General features: G+C 42.9%; 1 protein-coding gene across 4 annotated transcripts in view; it reads right to left on the bottom strand.

The window, feature by feature from the left end:
- C7H12orf75 (chromosome 7 C12orf75 homolog) overlaps window positions 1-21,699 on the bottom strand; it is a 63,569-nt gene that overhangs the window by 31,582 nt on the left and 10,288 nt on the right. For 3 of the 4 annotated variants that reach the window (XM_060194336.1, XM_060194338.1, XM_060194339.1), the window contains exon 2: window positions 12,799-12,823. The exons of the other annotated variant lie outside the window; for it this stretch is intronic. In XM_060194336.1, coding sequence (XP_060050319.1) covers window positions 12,799-12,823 — 25 coding nt within the window. The remainder of the gene's footprint in view (window positions 1-12,798; window positions 12,824-21,699) is intronic. 4 annotated transcript variants of the gene reach the window in all.

Genomic DNA, 21,699 nt, shown 5'->3' with positions numbered 1-21,699 from the left:
AGGTTAATCTTGTATGCTGTCCACCAGTCTCACTGGTTCCAGAACCTACTGCCATCAATTACTCACTCCCTCTCTACAGATAGCTCCCTCCTCAAGTCACCCTCAGCTTGTCTTAACCCACTTATTCCTATACTTGCCAGGCCCATGAATCAGGTTTGAACCCTAGCACCTCATGGGAGGTACCACAGCACCAGGAGAAGCTCCCATGTGATAGTCTCTCCCTTTCTCTATCCCTCTGTCTCTCTCTCCCCCTTTCCCCTAATTTCATGCCTATCATTCAGAAAAAGCATCCTAGAGTGGGGGAAATTACAGAGGCAAAAAATCCTCACATTGCAAAATACTTAAAAGGCATTAATAGACAAAAGTACTCATATATACAAATATGCAGAAGTCATCACAAAGAAATAGAAGGAAAAAATAACAATGTGTTAAAGAGGTGAAAGACGCTAACCTCCAGTGGAGGCCTAACAGCTGATCTTTTCTCTCCTTAAGATGGCTCCTTTCTTCTTTGTTCTTTCCCATTTTTTATTGGAACTCCTTGTATGGCAGAAATATAATTTTTTAAAATACTTCTCTGTACTTTCCCTTTTTTCTTGGTAGTCCTTTCATAGCTGAAATTGTTGTGAAAATATGCTTCTCTCCAGCCTGCTTGTCAGATGCTGAAAGGCACTGAATCACTTCCTCGCTCACTTACGTGCTTGACTCTGTCACCACACACACACACACACACACACACACACACACACTGCACGAAAGGACAGGCTGTAACCGCAGTGACCCAAGTGGCCGCCACAACACACGCAAAGGTTTCTCTCTGGTATTCACCCACCTAACTGCCCCCTCATTCAACTTTGTGTGAAGCCACAGTGTACCCCACGATTGCTCCTTCCTTGGCTTCCTCATTCAGTCACCCACCACTCTTATCAGTTTTGAGTCTGTCCCAGCTTCTCCATCCTCAGTGTTACGGTTCGATGCAGTGACCCTCCACTGGTCTTGCTCCATTGCTCTCTGAGCTTCTGCCTGACCTTCATTTCATCCAGCAGCCTGCTGTGCAAGTCATTATTCGGACACTGTCCTAGAATTCATTCCTACAGCCTTAGCATCTTTCAGGGGCTTGGAAATGCACACAAGACCAGGCATCAGGGGTCAGGCGATAGCGCAGTGGGTTGAGCAAACATGGCACGAAGTGCAGGGATCGACGTAGGTATCCCGGTTCAAGCCCCCAGCTCCCCACCTGCAGGGGAGTCACTTCACAGGCGGTGAGGCAGGTCTGCAGGTATCTGTCTTTCTCTCTTCCTCTCTGTCTTCCCTTCCTCTCTCCATTTCTCTCTGTCCTACCCAATAACGATGTCATCAATGACAACAATAATAATGACCATAACAATGATTAAAAAAACAACAAGGGCAATAAAAGGGGAAACAATAGCCTCCAGGAGCAGTGGATTCATGGTGCAGGCACTGAGTCCCAGCAATAACCCTAAAGGCAAAAAAAAAAAAAAAAAACAGGCATCATCACTGGCCTGGCACCAGGGGCCCTCCGCAAGCCAAGCCGGCCACAGCAGCTTGTCTCACCTCAGCAGAAACTAAGCAGGCTCATTCTGGACAAGCTCCAGCTCTCCTGCACTCAAGGGCCTCTCCTCAGGCTCTTTCCTCTGCTTGAACTGCTCTTCTGCCCAACTTTACAGGAATTCCTGCTCAGCACCTATGCCAGCACTAAGTTTTGCTACTTGAGCAATCAGCACTTGCCCCATCATACTGTGCTCCCCAACTGACACAGACCTACTTAAGGACAGAAATAACATCTGGTTTGTTATGAGATGACTAATTTTCTGCCTATTAAAAATGAGTAGATGGTGAGCAGGGATAGGTAACATAATGGTTATGCAAGGAAACTCTTATGCCTGAGGCTCAACCCACTGCGCTATCGCCTGACCCCTGATGCCTGGTCTTGTGTGCATTCCCAAGCAAGTCTGCAGGTGTCTGTCTTTCTCTTCTCCTCTCTGTCTTCCCCTCCTCTCTCCATTTCTCTCTGTCCTATCCAACAACAACAGCTATTAATAACCACAAGGGCAACAACAAGGGCAACAAAATGGGAAAAAATAGCTTCCAGGAGCAGAGAATTTGTAGTGCTGGCACCGAGCACCAGTGATAACCTTGGTGGCAAAAAAAAAAAAAAAAAAAGTTAAAAGAAAAGAAAGGAAGGAAGAAAGGAAGGAAGGAAAAGAAGGGGCCAGGTGGTAGCGCAGTGAGTTAAGTGCACATGGTGCGAAGTGCAAGGATCAGCATATATGGATCCTGGTTTGAGTCCCCAGGTCCCCACCTCTAGAGGAGGTTGCTTCACAAGTAGTGAAGCAGGTCTGCAGGTATCTATCTTTCTCTCCCCCCACCATTCTCCCCTCCTCTCTCGATTTCTCTCTGTCCTATCCAACAACGACAGTAATAATAACAATAACAATAAACAACAAGGGCAACAAAAGGAAAAAAAACAGCCTCCAGGAGCAGTGGTTTAATAGTGCAGGCACCAAGCTCCAGCAATAACCCTGGAGGAAAAAAGAAAGAAAGAAAGGAAGGAAGGAAGGAAGGAAGGAAGGAAGGAAGGAAGAAAGAAAGAAAGAAAGAAAAAAAGAAAGAAAGAAAAAGGGGAAAAGAAATATGAGCAGATGGGGCCAGTTGAGTACACATATTATCATGCACAAGGACTCAGGTTCAAGCCCCTGGTCCCCACATACAGAAGGGATGCTTCACAAGTGATAAAGCAGGTATGCAAGTGTCTTTCTCCCTCTCTCTCTCCCCCTCCCCTCTCAATTTTTCTCTGTCCTATCAAATAACACAGGAAAAAATTAATTTAAAAAAATAGGTAATAGATTAATAGGAAAAGGGAAAATGGAGTAAAAAACAGACTCTCCAGTGACACTTGATTTTTAACATATACTAAATGGACAACTACTTCTAAAATTAAACATAATCCCCTACAAACACACACACCCTTATGTAACCTGTATATGGCTGCTGTCCTATTAAATTCTGTACACTTATACCTACTATGTGATTCTGGCTACTGCTTTTATTTTGGGATTGGTCTCTTTAATTTTTTTTAATAATCTTCACCAACTTCTTAGTTCCATGTCCATTCATGATTCATGGCATGACCTACCTTACAGTCATGACTTAAATCTATAGGTTTATTTGTTTGAACCTTACCTCTCCAGAGCTCTACCCCACTAGGGAAAGATAGAGAAGGGATGGGGGTATGGATCAAACTGCCAACACCCAAATCCAGCAAAAAAGCAATTACAGAAGACAGAACCTACCTTCTGCACCCCCAAAACAACTGTGATCCATACTCCTAGTGGGGGAGAAGTGATAGGAGGATGAGGATAAGAGAACTCTGAACTCCAGCTCCATTAGGTCCCAGAGAGAGGGCAAGATAAGGGGAGATAGAATAAAATGTAGTAATAAGAGTTATATGTGGCTTGGAGGGGACGAGAGAATTGGACTGGGAAGATAAAGGGGAGCAATTATGTACAAATGTAGACAGATAATTGTAGAGATGACAGTCAACCCATGTCTGCAACCTTGTGAGAACTGTGGTGATTTGCGATGGAGGGACACAGGATTCAGAATTCTGGTAGTGGGAACAGTGTGGAATTATACCCCTATTAACATGTAATTTTGTAAATCAATATTTGAATCACTAATAAAAATAGAAAAAATAAATAAAACTGTTTAGCTCTGAAAAAGAAAGAAAGAAAGAGAGAAAGAAAGAAAGAAAGAAAGGCAGACAGACAGACAGACAATGTGGGCTGGAGACACAGTTAAATGTTAGAGCATAGGACTTGCATGTATTCCTAAGCCCCAGGGACCACAGATTCAACCCCCAGGACAGTCACATTCCATAGCTCAGCAGTGCTAAGATCTCATCATCTCTCTAGCTCTCATTAAAAAAAAAAAAAAGGTCGGTTTGAGCCCCAGGCTCCCCACCTGCAGGGGAGTCGCTTCACAGGCGGTGAAGCAGGTCTGCAGGTGTCTGTCTTTATCTCCCCCTCTCTGTCTTCCCCTCCTCTCTCCATTTCTCTGTCCTATCCAACAACGACAACAACAATAATAACTACAACAATAAAACAACAAGGGCAACAAAAGGGAATAAATAAAATAAAATTTAAAAAAAAAAGGTGAGTATTAAGAAAGAGAATGTGGGGGGGGGGGCAGGTGGCAGTGCAGCAGGTTAAGCACACATGGCACGAAGAGCAAGGACCGGAGTAAGGACCCCAGTTCAAACCCCCGGCTCCCCACCTGCAGGGGGGTCGCGTCACAGGCAGTGAAACAAGTCTGCAGGTGTCTGTCTTTTTCTCCCCCTCTGTCTTCCCCTTCTCTCTCCATTTCTCTCTCTCTCTCCTATCCAACAATGATGACATCAGTAAAAACAATAATAACTACAACAACAATAAAAAAACGAAAACAAGGGCAACAAAAAGGGGGGAAAAGCAAATTAGAAAAGAAAGAAAGGAAGGAAGGAAGGAAGGAAGGAAGGAAGGAAGGAAGGAAGGAAGGAAGGAAGAAAGAAAGAGAAAGAAAGAAAGAAAGAAAGAAAGAAAGAAAGAAAGAAAGAAAGAAAGAAAGAAAGAAGGAAAGAAAATAAATGTATAGGGTGTAGGGCTGGCAAAATAGCTCACTTGGACAGTGTGCTGCTTGGTCATGTGCACAGCTCAGGTTCAAGCCTGGCCTCCACTATGGTTAAGGAAACTCTGGTGGTGTATGGGGTCTCCTCTCTCTCCCTCTCCTTCTCCCTCTGTGTCTCTGTCTAGAAAATGAAAAAGGAGAAGGCAAGCAGGGATACACCTGGTTGAGTGCACATATTACAATAATCAAGGACTCCAGGCTCGAGTCCCTGATTCCCACCTGCAGGGGGGAAGCTTCACAAGCAGTGAAGCAGTGCTGCAGGTGTCTCTCTCTGCCTCTCTATCTACCCCTTCACTCTCAACTTCTATCTCTAGCCAAAGAAAACGTAAAGTCTTTTTTATTTTGCATTTTTTAAATTTTATTTGTAAAAAGGAAACATTGACAAAACCATAGGATAAGAGGGGTACAACTCTACACAGTTCCCACCACCAGAACTCCGTATCCCATCTCCTCCCCTGATAGCTTCCTATTCTTTATCCCTCTGGGAGTATGGACCCAAGGTCATTGTAGGATGCAGAAGGTGGAAGGTCTGGCTTCTGTAATTGCTTCCCTGTTAAACATGGGCATTGACAGGTTGACCCATACTCCCAGCAGACTCAGGGAAGAAAAAAAAAAAACTAGTATAGCCACAGGCCCTTTGGAATATAACTAAAATATGCCTACTAGCTAGCTACAAAACAGAGACAACCCGCCCCCAACTTTTCATCTGCACTATTCCAGCCTTTAGGTTCATGATTAGTCAACAATTTGTTTGGCTTTATATGTTAACTCTCTTTTCAGCCACCAGGTTCCAGATGCTAGCATGATGCCAACCAGACTTCCCTGGACAGACAACCCCACCAATATGTCCTGGAGCTCCGCTTCCCCAGAGCCCCGCCCCACTAGAGAAAGATAAAGTATTTTTTAAAAAGGAAAAGAATGTGTTTAATTATACTATTTGTACAAGGAAAAACATAACACTAAAGTAGCTCTGAACTTTTTTCAATTAAACTAACTATATGGGAGTCCAGCAGTAGTGCAGGGGGTTAAATGCATGTGGCACAAAGCTCAAGGACTGGCGTAAGGATCCCAGTTCATACCCCCTGCTCCCCACGTGTAGAGGAGTCGTTTCACAAGCAGTGAAGCAGGTCTGCAGGTATCTGTCTTTCTCTCCCCCTCTCTGTCTTCCCCTCCTCTCTCCATTTTCTCTCTGTCCTATCCAACAACAACATCAATAACAACAATAATAACTATAACAATAAAACAAGGGCAACAAAAGGGAATAAATAAATAAATGTTTAAAGTAACTATATTTGTTTGTAAAAATGTCATTTTTCTAGGCAAATTAAGAACATACCAGGAGAGCCTCAGAACATTGAACTCTGGAGAACTCAGTATTTCAAAAGGTAGCTGATGGCATCTCTTATCATATAATATTTCATTTTACCAACATAATGTCCACAAAGTCTTCACTTATTTGATTAGAAATGGTTGTGTCTCTAAAAGGAAAAGAGAGCCATGAAATAAGCTGTTCCTGGATGAGAAGTGATAGGATTCACTTAACAAGTAAGCATTGAGTACTACACGCAAAGGCAGAAACTCAGAACCATGGGGAACACAGATCTGGGCAAAACATCTCATTTCACTCAGTCCCCAATGGAGGAAAGCAAGCAGATAAGTGCTTATGTGCCCAATGGAAATGCATCCTAAGTAAGGGCTGAGAGTCACCCCATCAACTGGGGCCCTATTCGGGGAATCCTGAGATTCCCACACAGACGTGATGTGCCTAGATCTCGAACAGATCCCTCTTTCCATTATCACTGGTCATCTCTATCAGGAACAACATAATGGACCCCTTTAGGGGCCCCCACAGGACCTTGTCCTTAACTGTGGATCAACAATGGTAGAGAATGTTCCATCCTCCAAAGGAGAGTTGGATAACATACTCTATCTACCACCTTGTGGGGCCTTGCATAAGCTAAGGTCAAGTGTGGAGCGGACCATCCAGGGGGGACCCCTGGATGCCTGGGAGGCACAGGCCTTTCATCAGTTCCCCCAGGGGGTTCTCGCCTCTATGGATTAAGCAGGAAGGAACCTGCCTAACAGGTCCCAGTCCCCCTATCAGTCTCTCTCACCTACACAAAGACCCACCTCCCCTCTCTGTGCTACCTGGCAGTTTCACTTCCTCATTCTCCAAACTAGCTCAACCACTTACCCAGCTGTTACTGGGAAGATCCTCACCATTTCTCTATCCCCTGCTGTCTTGAACATATAAGGAATCCCTTAACTTTCCTGACCATATAGGGCTAGGCCATAGCTGCCCTGTTCTTCCCCCTACCCCAACCTATAAAAACCCTTGCTTGCCATACAATAAATGCACTATTCATAGGCAAATAATGTCCAGGGGTGATCCTTGGCTTCCTCTCTTGCTGCAATCCACAGGGAAAGACCCCCAGCGTACTCACCCCTGCTGCCCTTGATTTGACCTCTTTGGCCCCCTCCTCTGGTGTGCAACAGAGTGGGTCAGCCGACTTGATCAGATTGAGAAGCGGGGTCCTCATCAGGACCCCGACACCACCTGAAGAAGATGGGTCCTGAAATTGGTGCAACTCGGAATGTTCCTACTCATGACCACAGAATGTGAGTTCAGATCTACAGGGATGTAGAGGTCACATAGGCTCCTATGCTGAATATGGGCCCCAAATAAAATCAGTGGAATTTATAGCCAAAAATATTTATATACTTTTCCCATATTTGATAGCTACTCTCTTCCCTGATCCAGCTTTCTAGCCCTTTTTCCAGCCATGACATCATCTCCCCAGACAATATAACCTGGGTCCAACTGCATATCAGATGTTAGGCTCAGGAAAAAACTAATAAAGTCATGGGCCTTTTGGAATATACCTAAAATAGACCTGCTAGCTACTTCCAAAATGGAGACCCCAAATCTTCATCTGCAATATTCCAGCCTTTAGGTTCATGATTAGTCAACAATTTTCTTGGCCTTATATGTTAACTATCTTTCCAGATGTTCCCATGATGCCAACCAGACTTACCTGGACAGACAACCCCACCAATATGTCCTGGAGCTCCGCTTCCTCAGAGCCCTGCCCCACTAGGGAAAGAGAGAGACAGGCTGGGAGTATGGATCAACCTGTCAATGCCCATGTTCAGCGGGGAAGCAATTACAGAAGCCAGACCTTCCACCTTCTGCACCCCACAATGACCTTGGGTCCATGCTCCCAGAGGGTGAAAGAATAGGAAAGCTATCAGGGGAGGGGATGGGATACGGAGTTCTGGTGGTAGGAATTGTATCCCTCTTATCCTATGGTCTTGTCAGCGTTTCTATTTTATAATTAAATACATTAAAATAAAATTTAAAAGGGGGGCAAGTCAGGACAGGGCTGTGGTATACCCAGCTAGGTGCACACATTACTATGCATAAGGACCTGGGCTCAAGCCCCCATTCCCCACCAGTTAAGTGCATATATTACTAAGCACAAGGATCCAGGTTTGAGCCTCTGTTCCCCACCTGAAGGAGGGATGCTTCACAGTCAAGCAGGTCTGCAGGTGTCTTTCTCTCCCCCTTTCTACCTCTCCCTCCCCTCTCAATTTCTCTCTGTCCTATCTAATTTTTTTTTTAATTTTTTATTTAAGAAAGGATTAGTGAACAAAAACATAAGGTAGGAAGGGTACAACTCCACACAACTCCCACCACCCAATCTCCATAACCCACCCCCTCCCATGATAGCTTTCCCATTCTCTAGCCCTCTGGGAGCATGGACCCAGGGTCGTTGAGGGTTGCAGAAGGTAGAAGGTCTGGCTTCTGTAATTCCTTCCCCACTGAACATGGGCGTTGACTGGTCGGTCCATACTCCCAGTCTGCCTCTCTCTTTCCCTAGTAAGGTGTGTCTCTGGGGAAGCTGAGCTCCAGGACACATTGGTGGGGTCTTCAATCCAGGGAAGCCTGGCCAGCATCCTGGTGGCATCTGGAACCTGGTGATTGAAAAGAGAGTTAACATACGAAGCCAAACAATTTGTTGAGCAATCATGGATCCCAAGCTTGGAATAGTGGAGAGGAAGTGTTAGGGAGGTACTCACTGCAAACTCTAGTGTACTTCTGCTTTCAGGTATATATTTTGCAGTAGTTTATGGATACATGTGAACATAAGCTCTCTCTCACAGAAACTGGTGTATATCTAGGTTATGGGATTTTGTTAGAAAGTGAACTACCTGAGATGAAATTAGAGTGTACTATAAAAGGAAAGGTCTCACCTGAGTAATGAAGCTGAAGGGTTGTCATTCCACACGTGAAGTCTCTGGACACAGTCTGAGGTGAAGCATGTTGAGGTGGCAATAGTTGCGTTGGTTAGGTTGTGATCGGCGGATGCAATATTATTTGGTTTGGATTGGGAGATGCATACGGGAAAGTGGGCCCTATCCAAGGGTTCCAGGACTGGGGGAAGAAGGGGCTCTATAGTGGAGATGTGAGGTTCCTGCTGTCTTAGGGTTCAAAAAGACAATCGATAGTTAATGTTATCATCAAATTATTTGGTAATTGGGTTAACTTTGAAAAGTCCTTTTGTTATGGTTTGCTGTACAGTATCCAGTATCTTGTATATAGCTGTGCTATTGGATGCTTCTAATCTACTTGGTCTAGGCTTTTGAGAGAGTCCGCAGATCAAATACACAGCCTATATATTAAAACGATTCAGTTTGTGTTTTGAGAAACTTTGAGACATACAATTGATTTTCCCCCTCTCATATTAATTAACTAGTGATTTATATGTCTGCATTTTGCTAGGAGTGTACATAAACACCATTCCCACCACCAAAGGACTGTGACCCATCCCTCCCGCCCACTCCCACCCCCCACTGGCCCAGGAAGCTGCATGTCTACCCCTCACCACTGGGTTTTTACTTTGGTGTCCTACTTACAATTTGATCAGGTCCTGCTTTTAGTTTCCCTTTCAGATCTTCTTACTCAACTTCTGTTGATGAGTGGGATCATCCCATACTCATCTTTATCTTTCTGACTTAGTTCATTTAACATAATTCCTTCTAGCTCTGTCCAAGATGGGTCAGAGAAGGTGGGTTCATTGTTCTTGATAGCTGCATAGTATTCCATTATGTATATATACCACAGCTTTCTCAGCCACTCATCTGTTGTTGGGCACCTGGGTTGCTTCCAGGTTTTAGCTATTATGAATTGTGCTGTTATGAACATAGGAGTACACACCTCTTTTTGGTTGGGTGTTATGGAGTCCTTGGGGTATAACCCCAGGAGAGGAATTACTGGATCATCTGGAAGGTCCATGTCTAGCCTTCTGAGAGTTTTCCAGACTGCTCTCCACAGAGGCTGTACCAATTTACATTCCCACCAGCAATGTAAAAGGGTTCCTCTGTCCCCACATCCTCTCCAGCATTTGTTGCTGCCTATCTAATTTTTTAAAAAAGGAGAAAACAGATACTCAGAATAGTGAAAAACAAAAGAAACAAGCAAACAAAAAGAAAACAATTTTAAAAAATAGTCCAGAAGAGAAAGCACGCTGTAAAGTAGAACTTTTATAAACGGCATTGGAAAAAACCCATTGCAGGCAGATAAACCAAGCAAGCAAGAAAACAGACAGAAAAAATGAGGTGATCTGAGCACCTTCCACCACCAGAGGGTTCGCTCACTGAGCAGGGTGTGAGTTCCCCTCAGTCTGTGCTCTTGCTTACCATCTGACTGCAAAGTTTCTTCCCACCAACTGCAAATTCAGTTGAATCAAAGCTCAAACACAGGTACTGGAAGATAGCACACTCAGTTAAGCATACACGTTATTATGTACAAGCACCTGGGTTCCAGCCACTGCTCCCCACCTGCAGGGGACACTTCACAAGTAGTAAAGCAAGTACCACAGGTATCTCTCTGTCTCTCTCTCCCGCCCCTCTCAATTTCTCTCTATCCTATCAAAGAAATAGAAGGAAAAAATGGCCGCTAAGAGCAGTGGATCTGTCATGCGGACACCGAGCGCCAGCCATAACTCTAGTGGGAGAAACAGAAAATTTCTACTGGGCTGGATCCAGTGGGCAATGAGAAAACAATTGAGTTTTATTGTTTAGATAGAATTGTTTAGACAGCAAGAGAGACAGAGACAGAGAATGAAAGACTGCAAGTACTATTTTATTGTTTATGGGACAACCCCCTCCCTGCCCCTGCAGGTGTTTCAATGTGGTGGCTGGGGACTCAAACCAGATTCTTGCATGTGGTAATGTGTGTGCTATACCAGGTGAGCCACCTGCCAGTCCCCAGTTGAAAGTTTGAGAACAGAGTTCATAAGACAACAGAGAAGTGACTGAGGGAAATGAATCTAGTGACAACATGGAGAAATGGAACGGAGAAACCAAAGAACAGATAAAGACCCTGTAGTAAGGCCAGGAGGCTACCATCACTGCTGCACTGTGTTTGTGGCATAAACTCAACTATGACAACCAGGGGTTGGAAGCAACTTGAACTGCTCCCTTGGTCCCAAAAGTTCCATCTCAAATGCACATTTTGCTCCCCACTAGAATTTGACATTCCCATTGTAATATCATCAGGATTCTTGTCAATTAAAAAAAAAGTCTGAACCTAGGTTTAATTTTTGTCCTGTTCCTGTCTACCAGTCCCCATCCCCACTCTGTTACAAGCCCAGAAACCCCAACCTTTATGACGGGGAGAAGGTCAAACTCTATCCCCTGCACAGCAGCCTTTGCTGAAGCCCCACTCCTGACCACAGTTAAACCCAGAGCCAATCAGGCCTCCCTTGAAATGGAGTGAACTGGTTTGGGTACCTAACCACCTCTCCCCAGAAGTGAAGCTTTTCATCCACTCTAGGTATGCGTATAAAGGGGATGTTTGTGGTGGGCTGTGGAGTGACCACAAATACTATTAAACAACTACTGTAGTGTCTGCACTATAAACCTAGAGTAGAGTTTGGAAGGAAAAGAGACATACAGATATACTAAAAGCACTCCTGAGTTCTGGAAATGTCTCACAGAGCTCCTTTATTAAGTGTCCTATAGCCTAAAGATGAACTTAGCATTGACTACGCTGAATGGCCAAATACATTGACTCTAACCGTTAATTACCCTCTTTCAAACAATTTAATATGCATTTGGCCAATACTGGGCTACACCTCTCCTTGCTGTCTATTTCTTTTTTCTTTTCTTTTTTTTACCTCCAGGGCTTGGTGCCTGCACCATGAATCCACTGCTCCTGGAGGCCATTTTTCATTGTTGGATAGGACAGAGAGAAATAGAGAGAGGAGGGGAAGACAAAGAGGAGTAGAGAAAGATAGACACCTGCAGACCTGCTTAACCACTTGTGAAATGACGCCCTACAGGTGGGAAGCCGGGGGCTCGAACCAGGATCTTTACACAGGTCCCTGCACTTCACACCATGTGCACTTAACCCACTGCACTACCACCCAGCCCCCTGTCTATTTCTCCTCCTCCTCCTCGTCCTTCTTCTCTTTTGTTTAATTGTCACCAGGATCATCACTGGGGCTTGCTACTGGCATTACGAATCCACTGCTCTCAGAGGCCATTTTTTTTTTCTAATTTTTATCAGATAAGACAGAGAAATTGAGAGAGGAAGGGGAGACAGAGAGAGAGAGATAAAGATAGACACCTGCAGACTTGCTTCATTGCTTAGAAGCATCCACCCTGCAGGTGAGGAGTGAGGGTTTGAACCCAGATCCTTGCGCTAGGTAATATGTGTGCTTAACTAGGTGTACCACCACCCAGTCCTACCTGCTGTCTATTTCTAAAACAAATAGTCTTAGGTGCTATGTACTGAATGCCCCACCCCCAGCACAAATCACTCCTTTCTCATTTGAATAAACAAGGAAACACAGTTAAATATCTTCCTTTCTTAAAGTTTTGAGTTAAAGCACTACGGCAACTAACAGGTTAAGATGTCAATTTCCAAGGCTGGACATTCTAGAAGAATCACTTAACTTACAAACCAATTCATAGTCTTGTTGTGTGCAATAACAGAGAAAGCATCTTCATGTCTTTTGAGCCATATCTAACATCTAGCTTAAAGATCATGATCAGGAAAACCAGCATCTTCTCAGAGACAGAGTTTACAAAGTCATAACATTAAGCACTTACACATCTTTAGCTGTTCCTGCAGGGCCTAGAAAAAAAAAAAAAAACAGACACAGGTTTGCACATTAGTTTGATGGTATTGTACAAAAAAAAAAAAAGAAAGACTTAAAATAGCAAATGAAAACAGTATTTTAAAGAAGACAATTTAAAAGATACAGTTTTTAGTTTTACAGATTTTCTATTTGTTACTATTATTATGATCATTATCATTATGAGGTAAAGACAGAGCAGCAGAGAGAGTAAGAGACTACAGTATCGAAGCTTCTTTTAGTGTGGTGGGGGCCAAGCACAAACATGGGACACATACACGGCAAAGTAGCACACTATCCAAGTGAGCTATTTCACCAGTCCTACCAGTCTTTTTAAAACAGAAAAGAAGAGGGTCGGGCAGTAAGTAGCACAGCGGGTCAAGTGCACATGGTGCAAAGCACAAGGACAGGCATAAGGATACCGGTTCAAGGCCTCGGCTCCCCACCTGCAAGGGGGTCGCTTCACAGGCGGTGAAGCAGGTCTGCAGGTGTCTGTCTTTCTCTCTCCCTCTCTGTCTTCCCCTCCTCTCTCCATTTCTCTCTGTCCTATCCAACAACAATAACAACAACAACAGTAATAATAACCACAAAAACAGTAAAACAACTAGGGCGACAAAAGGGAAAAAGATAGCCTCCAGAAGTAGTGGATTCATGGTGCAGGTACTAAGTCCCAGCAACAACCCTGGAGGCAAACAAACAAAAAAAAAAATAGAAAAGGAGCCCATGTAATACTACTCTACAATCAAAAAGATGGTATTGTATCCTTTCAGACAAAGTTGATGGAATTGGAGGTGATTATGCTAAGTGAAATAAGTAAAGGGATGACAGACAACTACCAGATGGTTTCACTCATATGTGATTCTAGAGATCTGAGTTATATGAACTTGCCAAAAAAAAAAAAAAAAAATCAGGAGTCGGGCAGTAGCACAGCAGGTTAAGCACAGTTGGAGCAAAGGACAAGGACCGGCGTAAGGATCCCGGTTCGAGACCCCAGATCCCCACCTGTAGGGCAGTCGCTTCAAAAGCAGTAAAACAGGTCTTCAGGTGTCTATCTTTCTCTTCCCTTCTCTGTCTTCCTCTCCTCTCTCCATTTTCTCTCTGTCCTATCCAACAACGGTAACAACAATAATAACTACAACAATAAGACAAGAGCAATAAAAGAGAATAAATAAATAAATATTAAAAATATATTAAAAAATCCAAACAAAACAGAAGCAAACTGTAAGACTTATAAGAACTATGGTGGTTATCTTTGTGAGATGGAATGGTGGAACACAGAACTTTGGCGGTGGATGTGGTATGGAATTAGACATTGGAATTTTATAATCCTGTAACAAACTATTCATAACAACTAAAATAAATAAATTAAAAAATAGAAAAGGAGAACAAGAAAACCAGAGAATTCAACAGATGAGCTCAGAATTTATTCTGCCTTTTTTTTTGTAGCAATTCCTATAAAGTGTCAGTTTTGAAAATATTTTTTTTTTATTTTCCCTTTTGTTACCCTTGTTGTTTGTCATTATTATCGATGTTGTTGGATAGGACACAGAGAAATGGAGAGAGGAAGGGAAGACAGAGGGGGGAAAGAAAGACAGACACCTGCAGACCTGCTTCACCACTTGTGAAGCGACTCCCCTGCAGGTGGGGAGCCAGGGCTCTAACAGGGATCCTTACACCAGTCCTTGCGCTTCGCGCCACGTGCACTTAACCCACTGCGCTATCACCCAAACCCCTGAAAAGATATTTCCAGATCACCTAATCCAATCTCATTTTACAGATAAGGAAAGTTAAAAGACTTGAAAAATATCTTATTTTCTAGGCCACAAACCTTCCAAGGTGATGTCTGTGGGCACTGGTATAAGTCACACTATGCACTACCCGCAAAGTAAAAATGGCCTGAAGGGAAAGTCCAAGATGAATTAAGTGGTCCCTGGAGCACCAAGCCAGCCCCACAAGGAGTTACATGCATTTCTTTTTCTCCTGCTACTGAACCCCCTCATTCCTGCTTCCCACCCACATGCTGAAAACAACTGAACATGTCTGGTCTCCATTCCTATTACTTATCATGGACTCTGCACACTATACTACCCCACCTCCCTGCCTCTATGAATTAACCACAAACAACTCTCCTCCTTCCAGCCTCCTCATATGAACAACCTAAAATCTGTTTCTGACTTTACTAAGAAGCAGGGATTGTCCATTAGCCTTAGATGCTAACTTCCCACAGTGGCACAGTGGCTAGACTGCTGGACTTAGAAGCATGAAGTTCTGGACGTGGGCAATGGCACACTTGGGAGAGTGCACACATTGCCATTTATAAGGACCAGAGTTTGAGTTCCCCACTTGCAAGGGGAAAGCTTCATGAGCTGTGAAGCAGTGCTGCAGGTATCTCACTCTTTCTTTCTCTCTCTATCTTCTCTCCTCCCTTCTTAATTTCTCTTTGTCCTATAAAATAAATAAATAAATAAATAAACAAATAAAACATTTTTTAAAGGAGAAATGGCCATCAGGAATGGAGTATTCATTTTGCAGGCACAAAGCCCCAGTGATAACCCTAGTGGCAAAATAAAAATAAAATGATAATAATACAAGCATGAAGTTCAATGATAATGATAATAATAGAAGCATGAAGTTCTGAGTTCAATCCCTGGTATCACATGTGCCAGAGTGGTGCTCTGGTATCCCTCCCTCTCTTTCTTTCTTATGTTAACAAGTTTAAAAAATATATTTTTTAAAAAAAGACAATTCATTTCTTTCTAAGGTCAAATAAGGAAAGAGAACCTTTCCCAAAAGTTGTTTTGAACATTTTTTTTTTTTATAAAAGGATGTATGTAAGCACAAAGTCTGGCACACAAAAATAGCTCCCTAAGTTGTTATTATTAGTAGTCACACTTACCCCTCTATCTCAATTTCCATATCTATGAAATGGAAATTCAAAGAATTTCTGCACAAGTCACAAAGATGGGGAAAGGAAGATGTGTTACAGAGTCAGCAAAGAACTCTGCAGGCAAAGTCACTGCCAGGACTGCAGGAGCTGTGCCCTGGAGATGTTAGTACAGGACCAGGATGCTGCAGATTCCATGCAGAGCAGAGCAACAAGCCAGATTACTTCTCAAACACGGCTTTCTATGGCTTTGGCCAAACCTGAATTTTAAAACAAGCTAAATTCCCTTCTTGGGAAAAAATAACATCACTGTTTCACGACTCTCATTTAGACATAAATAATTTCCTTAGGGGAGGAGGTAGAGCAGGCGGTTAGGTCACAGAACTGTGGTGGTGGGTTTGGTGTGGAACTATACCCCTGTATTCTTATGATCTTGTAAACCATGATTAATTCACTCACAAAAAATAAATTTAAATAGAACCTTCCCTTAAAAAAAAGGCATAAATAATTACAGCTTGGCAATCTGAGATTAGAAAGATAAGAAATATTTCTAAAACTAAAATCTTCAAATAAGAGAATCTGTCAACCGTGGAAAGTCCTGATTAAAACATAAATAAATAAATAAGTAACATCCAGGATCAGTGCCACCCTAAACCTGTGAAAACAAATATTTCATCTCAGAGTCAAAACAAGCATGAGAATCTGGAAGAATGTTTAAAGAGAAAATAACACCCTCATTTCTTTTTTCCTTCTCTTTTCTTTCCTCCCCCCCCCCCCCCACTTTGGAACAAAATAGAAAATATGGGGGCAGGGAGTAGCTTATAATAGTCAAAGGAAGAGAGAATGAGGACTGTCAGAAAATTGGATTCCTGCCTCCCCAACATGTAGAGATGAGGAGGTCAGAACCACCCCCAGGGAGAACAGAGTGGACGAAGCTAACCTTTCTCCACCTAGGAGCAGGGCTCAGGGCTCAGGGCACACACCTTGGAAGGGTGTGGTGGGTAGCTCAGCAGCACAGCACAGGACTTGCAGCCTGAGGACCCAGGTTCTATCCCTGTTACCACCACTGGCAAAACAGAGCAGTGCTTTGCTTTGTTTCCCACGAATAAATAAGTCTAGGGCTGGGGAAATAGCATAATGGTTATGCAAAATAGACTTTCGTGCCTGAGGCACCAAAGGCAAAAAGCTGAAGGTTCAATCCCCAACACTACCATCAGCCAGAACTGTTCAATGCTCTGGTAAAAATAAAATAAAATAAAATAAAATAAAATAAAATAAAATAAAATAAAATATAGTGCCACTGAAGAAGAAAATTAAAAGTAAGCGGGGGGGGGGGGAGTACCACTATGTAAATGAAAAATTTCTGCTCAAGTATGAAATCAGAAAAGTATTAGAAATAGAAGGTGGTAGTACACCCAGTTGAGCACACATATTACCGTGTGCAGGGACCCAGGTTCAAGCCCCTGCTCCCCACCTGCATGCAGGGGGGGAAACTTCACAAGCAGTGAAGCAATACTGTAGGTTTTTCTCTTTCTCTCTCCCTCTCTATCTTCCCCTTCCCTCTCAATTTCTCTCTGTCTCTATCTAATAAATAAATGAAATATACTTTTTAAAAAGTAAAAGAGATAGGATGTTCTTCCCCTTCCTGTAACATTTTAATCACATTTCACCTATACATTTACTATGACTAAGCAAACGGAAATCTCTTCAGGATTTAGGGGAAAAAAACTGACTAGATATTACACAGGTAGAAGCAAAATCTCATTTCTCTTAAATTGTGCTTATGGCTTGTGAGAATGCACACTCATTAAATAAATATTTATTTAAAGTGCTGGACCTACTTCTCTCGAGCCTCCCAGGATACAGAGTTCCTCCCTGTTAGCACCACTCCATTTCCTGCCAAGAATGACTCTTTACTGTTTAAACATGGCCTTGGTGTACTAATACAATGGCATCAGAGGGAGGGAAGTTAGTGATATTATTATGTAGTAAAAGCACTACAAAGTACACAGACCATTAGCCATTTTTGTGGGTCAAAGATTTAATGGCTATTATAAAAACTGTAATAAAACAAAATGAAACAGCTTCTAAAAAACACAGAAGGGGGAACAGGGAGGTTTACCCTCAGAAAAGTAGTAGATGCAGTTCCAGTGACAAAAAGTAATTGCGGATTGTAAGGGTCTGGAAGAAAGAACATTTCCTTCTGAAGGTAACTACAGCTTCAACTGTTTAAATACTGCTGGTGCTCAAAGATCATTTTATTCTACTTTGGTGTGTATGCTTCTTCCCTTAGTTCTGAGGGAATTAGACCTAATACAGCACATCATATATCCCAGTCATAATTTTGCTTCTAGTCAATGGTATAGCAAGTCAGCTGCAAGATACTCTGTTCAGTAAATACATATGTTTATCATATATGTGATATGTAACACATTTGCAATCTGACCTTTTTGTTTTTTTCTCTCCAGGGCGATTGCTGAAGCTCAGTGCCTGCGCTGTGTCCATTTTTTCCCCCGATATTTTTGGATAAGACAGGACAGAAAGAAGTTGAGAGGAAAGGGGAAGATAGAGAAATAGACAGACAGACAGACACCTGCAGACTTGCTTCAATGCTTCTGAAGTGCCCCCACACACACACACACACAGGTGGTGAGCCAGGGGCTTGAACTGAGGTCTGGAACTGGTATCCTTGCTCAAATCCTTGCACTTGGTACTATGTGCACTTAACCTGGTGTGCCACCACCTAGTCTATGCAATCTAGTCTCAATCTTACAAGAAGAGTCACACTCCTATTTTCAGTATTACTCAGATTCACACATTTATTGAAGCAAGTTTGTTCACATTCCTAATTCTACCATAAATAAAATATTTATCTTGTAATTTAAAAAATTCCATAATATAGCTCAAAAGTAACCAAAGAACGAGACCTGAGGCCATATGGAGGGCAGGGAGTTACATTTATTTTATGTTAACGGGTTACAGACCAGATTCCGACCAGACCTGCAAACGCTAGTCTCCACAGCAGGCAGCTTTTATCAGTTTCAAACTGGGCGGCACAAGCTGATTGGTTGCAACCAATGTCTATCAAAGTGTTGACAATAAAGGTGAGAGCAGGTTGGCTACCATCAGAGCCCGCCACTCAGATGCTGGAATTCAGAAGTGGGCGTCTACCAGGAGCCTATAGATTTTTTCATTCCAGTCTCTTTTAAAAGAAATGCTATGGAGGGTTGAAGAGATACAGGTAGGATACACACCTTGGATATACAAGGATCCCAGATTCAAGTCCTGGCACCACATGGGAGTTACTATGACAATGGAGAAAGCTCTAAGGTTGTGATGCCCCACCTTTTCTCTGTCTCTCTATCTGGATGAAAATGGGGCCCAGAAAGAAAACACAAGTCGAACCTGAAATGGAATTGGAGTATTACACCAAAGTAAAAGACTCTGGGGTGGGTGGGTGGGTGGGGAGAATACAGGTCCATGAAAAATGATGAATTAAATAGCGGGGGTTGTATTGTCAAATGGGAATCTGGGGAATGTTATGCATGTAAAAAAAAAAAAAAAAAAAAGAAGTAGAAACGCAAAGCAGAAATTGACTGAGTTTGGAGTATGGCACCAAAGTAAGAAAGCAGAAGTATACTAGAGTTTGCAGTGAGAACCTCCCTAATACTTCCTCTCCACTTTTCCAAGCTTTGGGTCCATGATTGCTCAACAATTTGTTTGGCTTTGTATGTTAACTCTCTTTTCAGTCACCAGGTTCCAGGTGTCATCAGGATGCCAGCCAGACTTCCCTGGATTGAAGACCCCGCCAATATGTCCTGGAGCTCAGCTTCCCCAGAGACACACCCTACTAGGGAAAGAGAGAGGCAGACTGGGAGTATGGACCGACCAGTCAACGCCCATGTTCAGCGGGGAAGCAATTACAGAAGCCAGACCTTCTACCTTCTGCAACCCACAATGACCCTGGGTCCATGCTCCCAGAGGGATAGACAATGGGAAAGCTATCGGGGGAGGGGGTAGGATATGGAGATTGGGCGGTGGGAATTGTGTGGAGTTGTACCCCTCCTACCCTATGGTTTTGTTAATTAATCCTTTCTTAAATAAAAAAATTAAAAAAAAAAAAAAAAAGAAAGAAAATGGGGCCCAAGAGGTCTTGTGGTAGCGCAGCGGGTTAAGCGCACATGGCGCAAAGTGCAAGGACCGCCGTAAGGATCCCGGTTCAAGCCCCCAGCTCCCCACGTGGAAGGGGGTCGCTTCACAGGAGGTGAAGCTGGTCTGCAGGTGTCTTTCTCTCTCCCTCTCTTGTCTCCCTTCCTCTCTCGATTTCTCTCTGTCCTATCCCACAGCAGCAATGACAACAGTAATAATAGTGACAACAGAGATAACAACAAGGGCAACAAAATGGGGAAAATGGCCTCCAGCAGCAGTGGATTCATAGTGCAGTCACTGAACCCCAGCAATAACCCGGGAGGCAAAAAAAAAAAAAAAGGAAAGGAAAAAAAATGGAGCCCAGAGCAAGTACAAGGCCTCAGCTCTGCAAAAAATAGGTAAATAAAATGTGGCAGGGCCAGGGAGAAGACTCACTAGGTAGAGAACATGTTTGCATGAATGAGGCCAAAGGGTCAATCTCAACATATAACAGAGTGGTGTTTCCTTGTCTGCCTCATGCTCTCCTGGTAAAACAAAATAATTCTAAATAAAACAGATGACAGGTATATTTTTACATTTGAAAAAAAGAAAGTCTACTGATACTTTTTTCCTCTGTATGTATTTGATGGAGTTCTTTGTGTACTTTACATAGTTGCAGTATGTTGGGAATGTCACAAGTAAATGAACTGCAACTATAAATTACATAGTTACATCATTTTCCTTTTGCTCAAATAGAGTGGTAATAATTTAGATACACACCACAAAAAAAAAAAAAAACTATGTGGGTGAGGAGATAGCATAATGGCTATGCAAAAAGATTTTCATGCCTGAGGCAACAAAGATCCCTGGTTCAATCCCCAGCTGCACCATAAGCCAGAGCTGAGCAATGCTTTGGTAAAAATAAAATAAAATACATTAAAATAAAATAGAATGCTAATCAAGAGGATTAAAATTAAGGGAAAAACATGTAAATGAAGACTTCCTAAAAGGTCTATAAATCACTCTTCTTGCGTTCAGCATAAATGATCAGAAACACAAGTGATTATGGCTTCTGTAGGATATAGTTACAACAGGCATGAATGTCTTGATTTTTCTGAAAGTCCTTCTGAGAACTGTAAAAGCATAACTATAAAAAACATAAGCAAGAATCTCTTTAATTCTGAGTACTGGTTGCCTACTCTGATCCATAATAGTTCTAAAACTATGTCAGTCTTGATTTAGCCAGAACAACAACAGCAGCTCCAGTCCATGTAAATCACTGTCGTTTGGGGGGATGGGTGGCAGCACACACAGGCTCAATCTCCAGCACCATCATAAAGCAGAGCTGAACAGTGTTCCAGTAATAAAAACAGAATAAACTCAAGCCACTCTCTATCTGCTCGTCCTCTCCTACAACAGTCCTGGGTGTCTCTCTGTAAGACATGGCAAACTGAGTGTGTGTAATATGGGAAGCACAGTTCTGTGCACTTTGTGTACATCAATTCATCAGATCTGGAGTAGCTTCCATCATGGCTCCTTCATTCAACAGTTGAAAAACTCAAGGTATAGATCATCTTAAAAGAGTCACACAGTGGGGAGTCGGGCTGTAGCAGTAGCGCAGAGGGTTAAGCGCACATGGTGCAAAGCTCAAGGACCGGTGTAGGATCCCAGTTCAAGCCCCCGGCTCCCCACCTTCAGGGGAGTCACTTCACAGGTCTGCAGGTGTCTGTCTGTCTCTTCCCCCTCTCTGTCTTCCCCTCTTCTCTCCATTTCTCTCTGTCCTATCCAACGACGGCATCAATAACTACAACAATAAAACAAGGGCAACAAATGGGAATAAATAAATAAATATTTTTTTAAAAA

The sequence above is a fragment of the Erinaceus europaeus genome, chromosome 7 (genome assembly GCF_950295315.1).
Source record: "Erinaceus europaeus chromosome 7, mEriEur2.1, whole genome shotgun sequence".
Taxonomy (NCBI): Eukaryota; Metazoa; Chordata; class Mammalia; order Eulipotyphla; family Erinaceidae; genus Erinaceus; species Erinaceus europaeus.
This window is presented reverse-complemented; position numbering and strand designations above follow the sequence as displayed.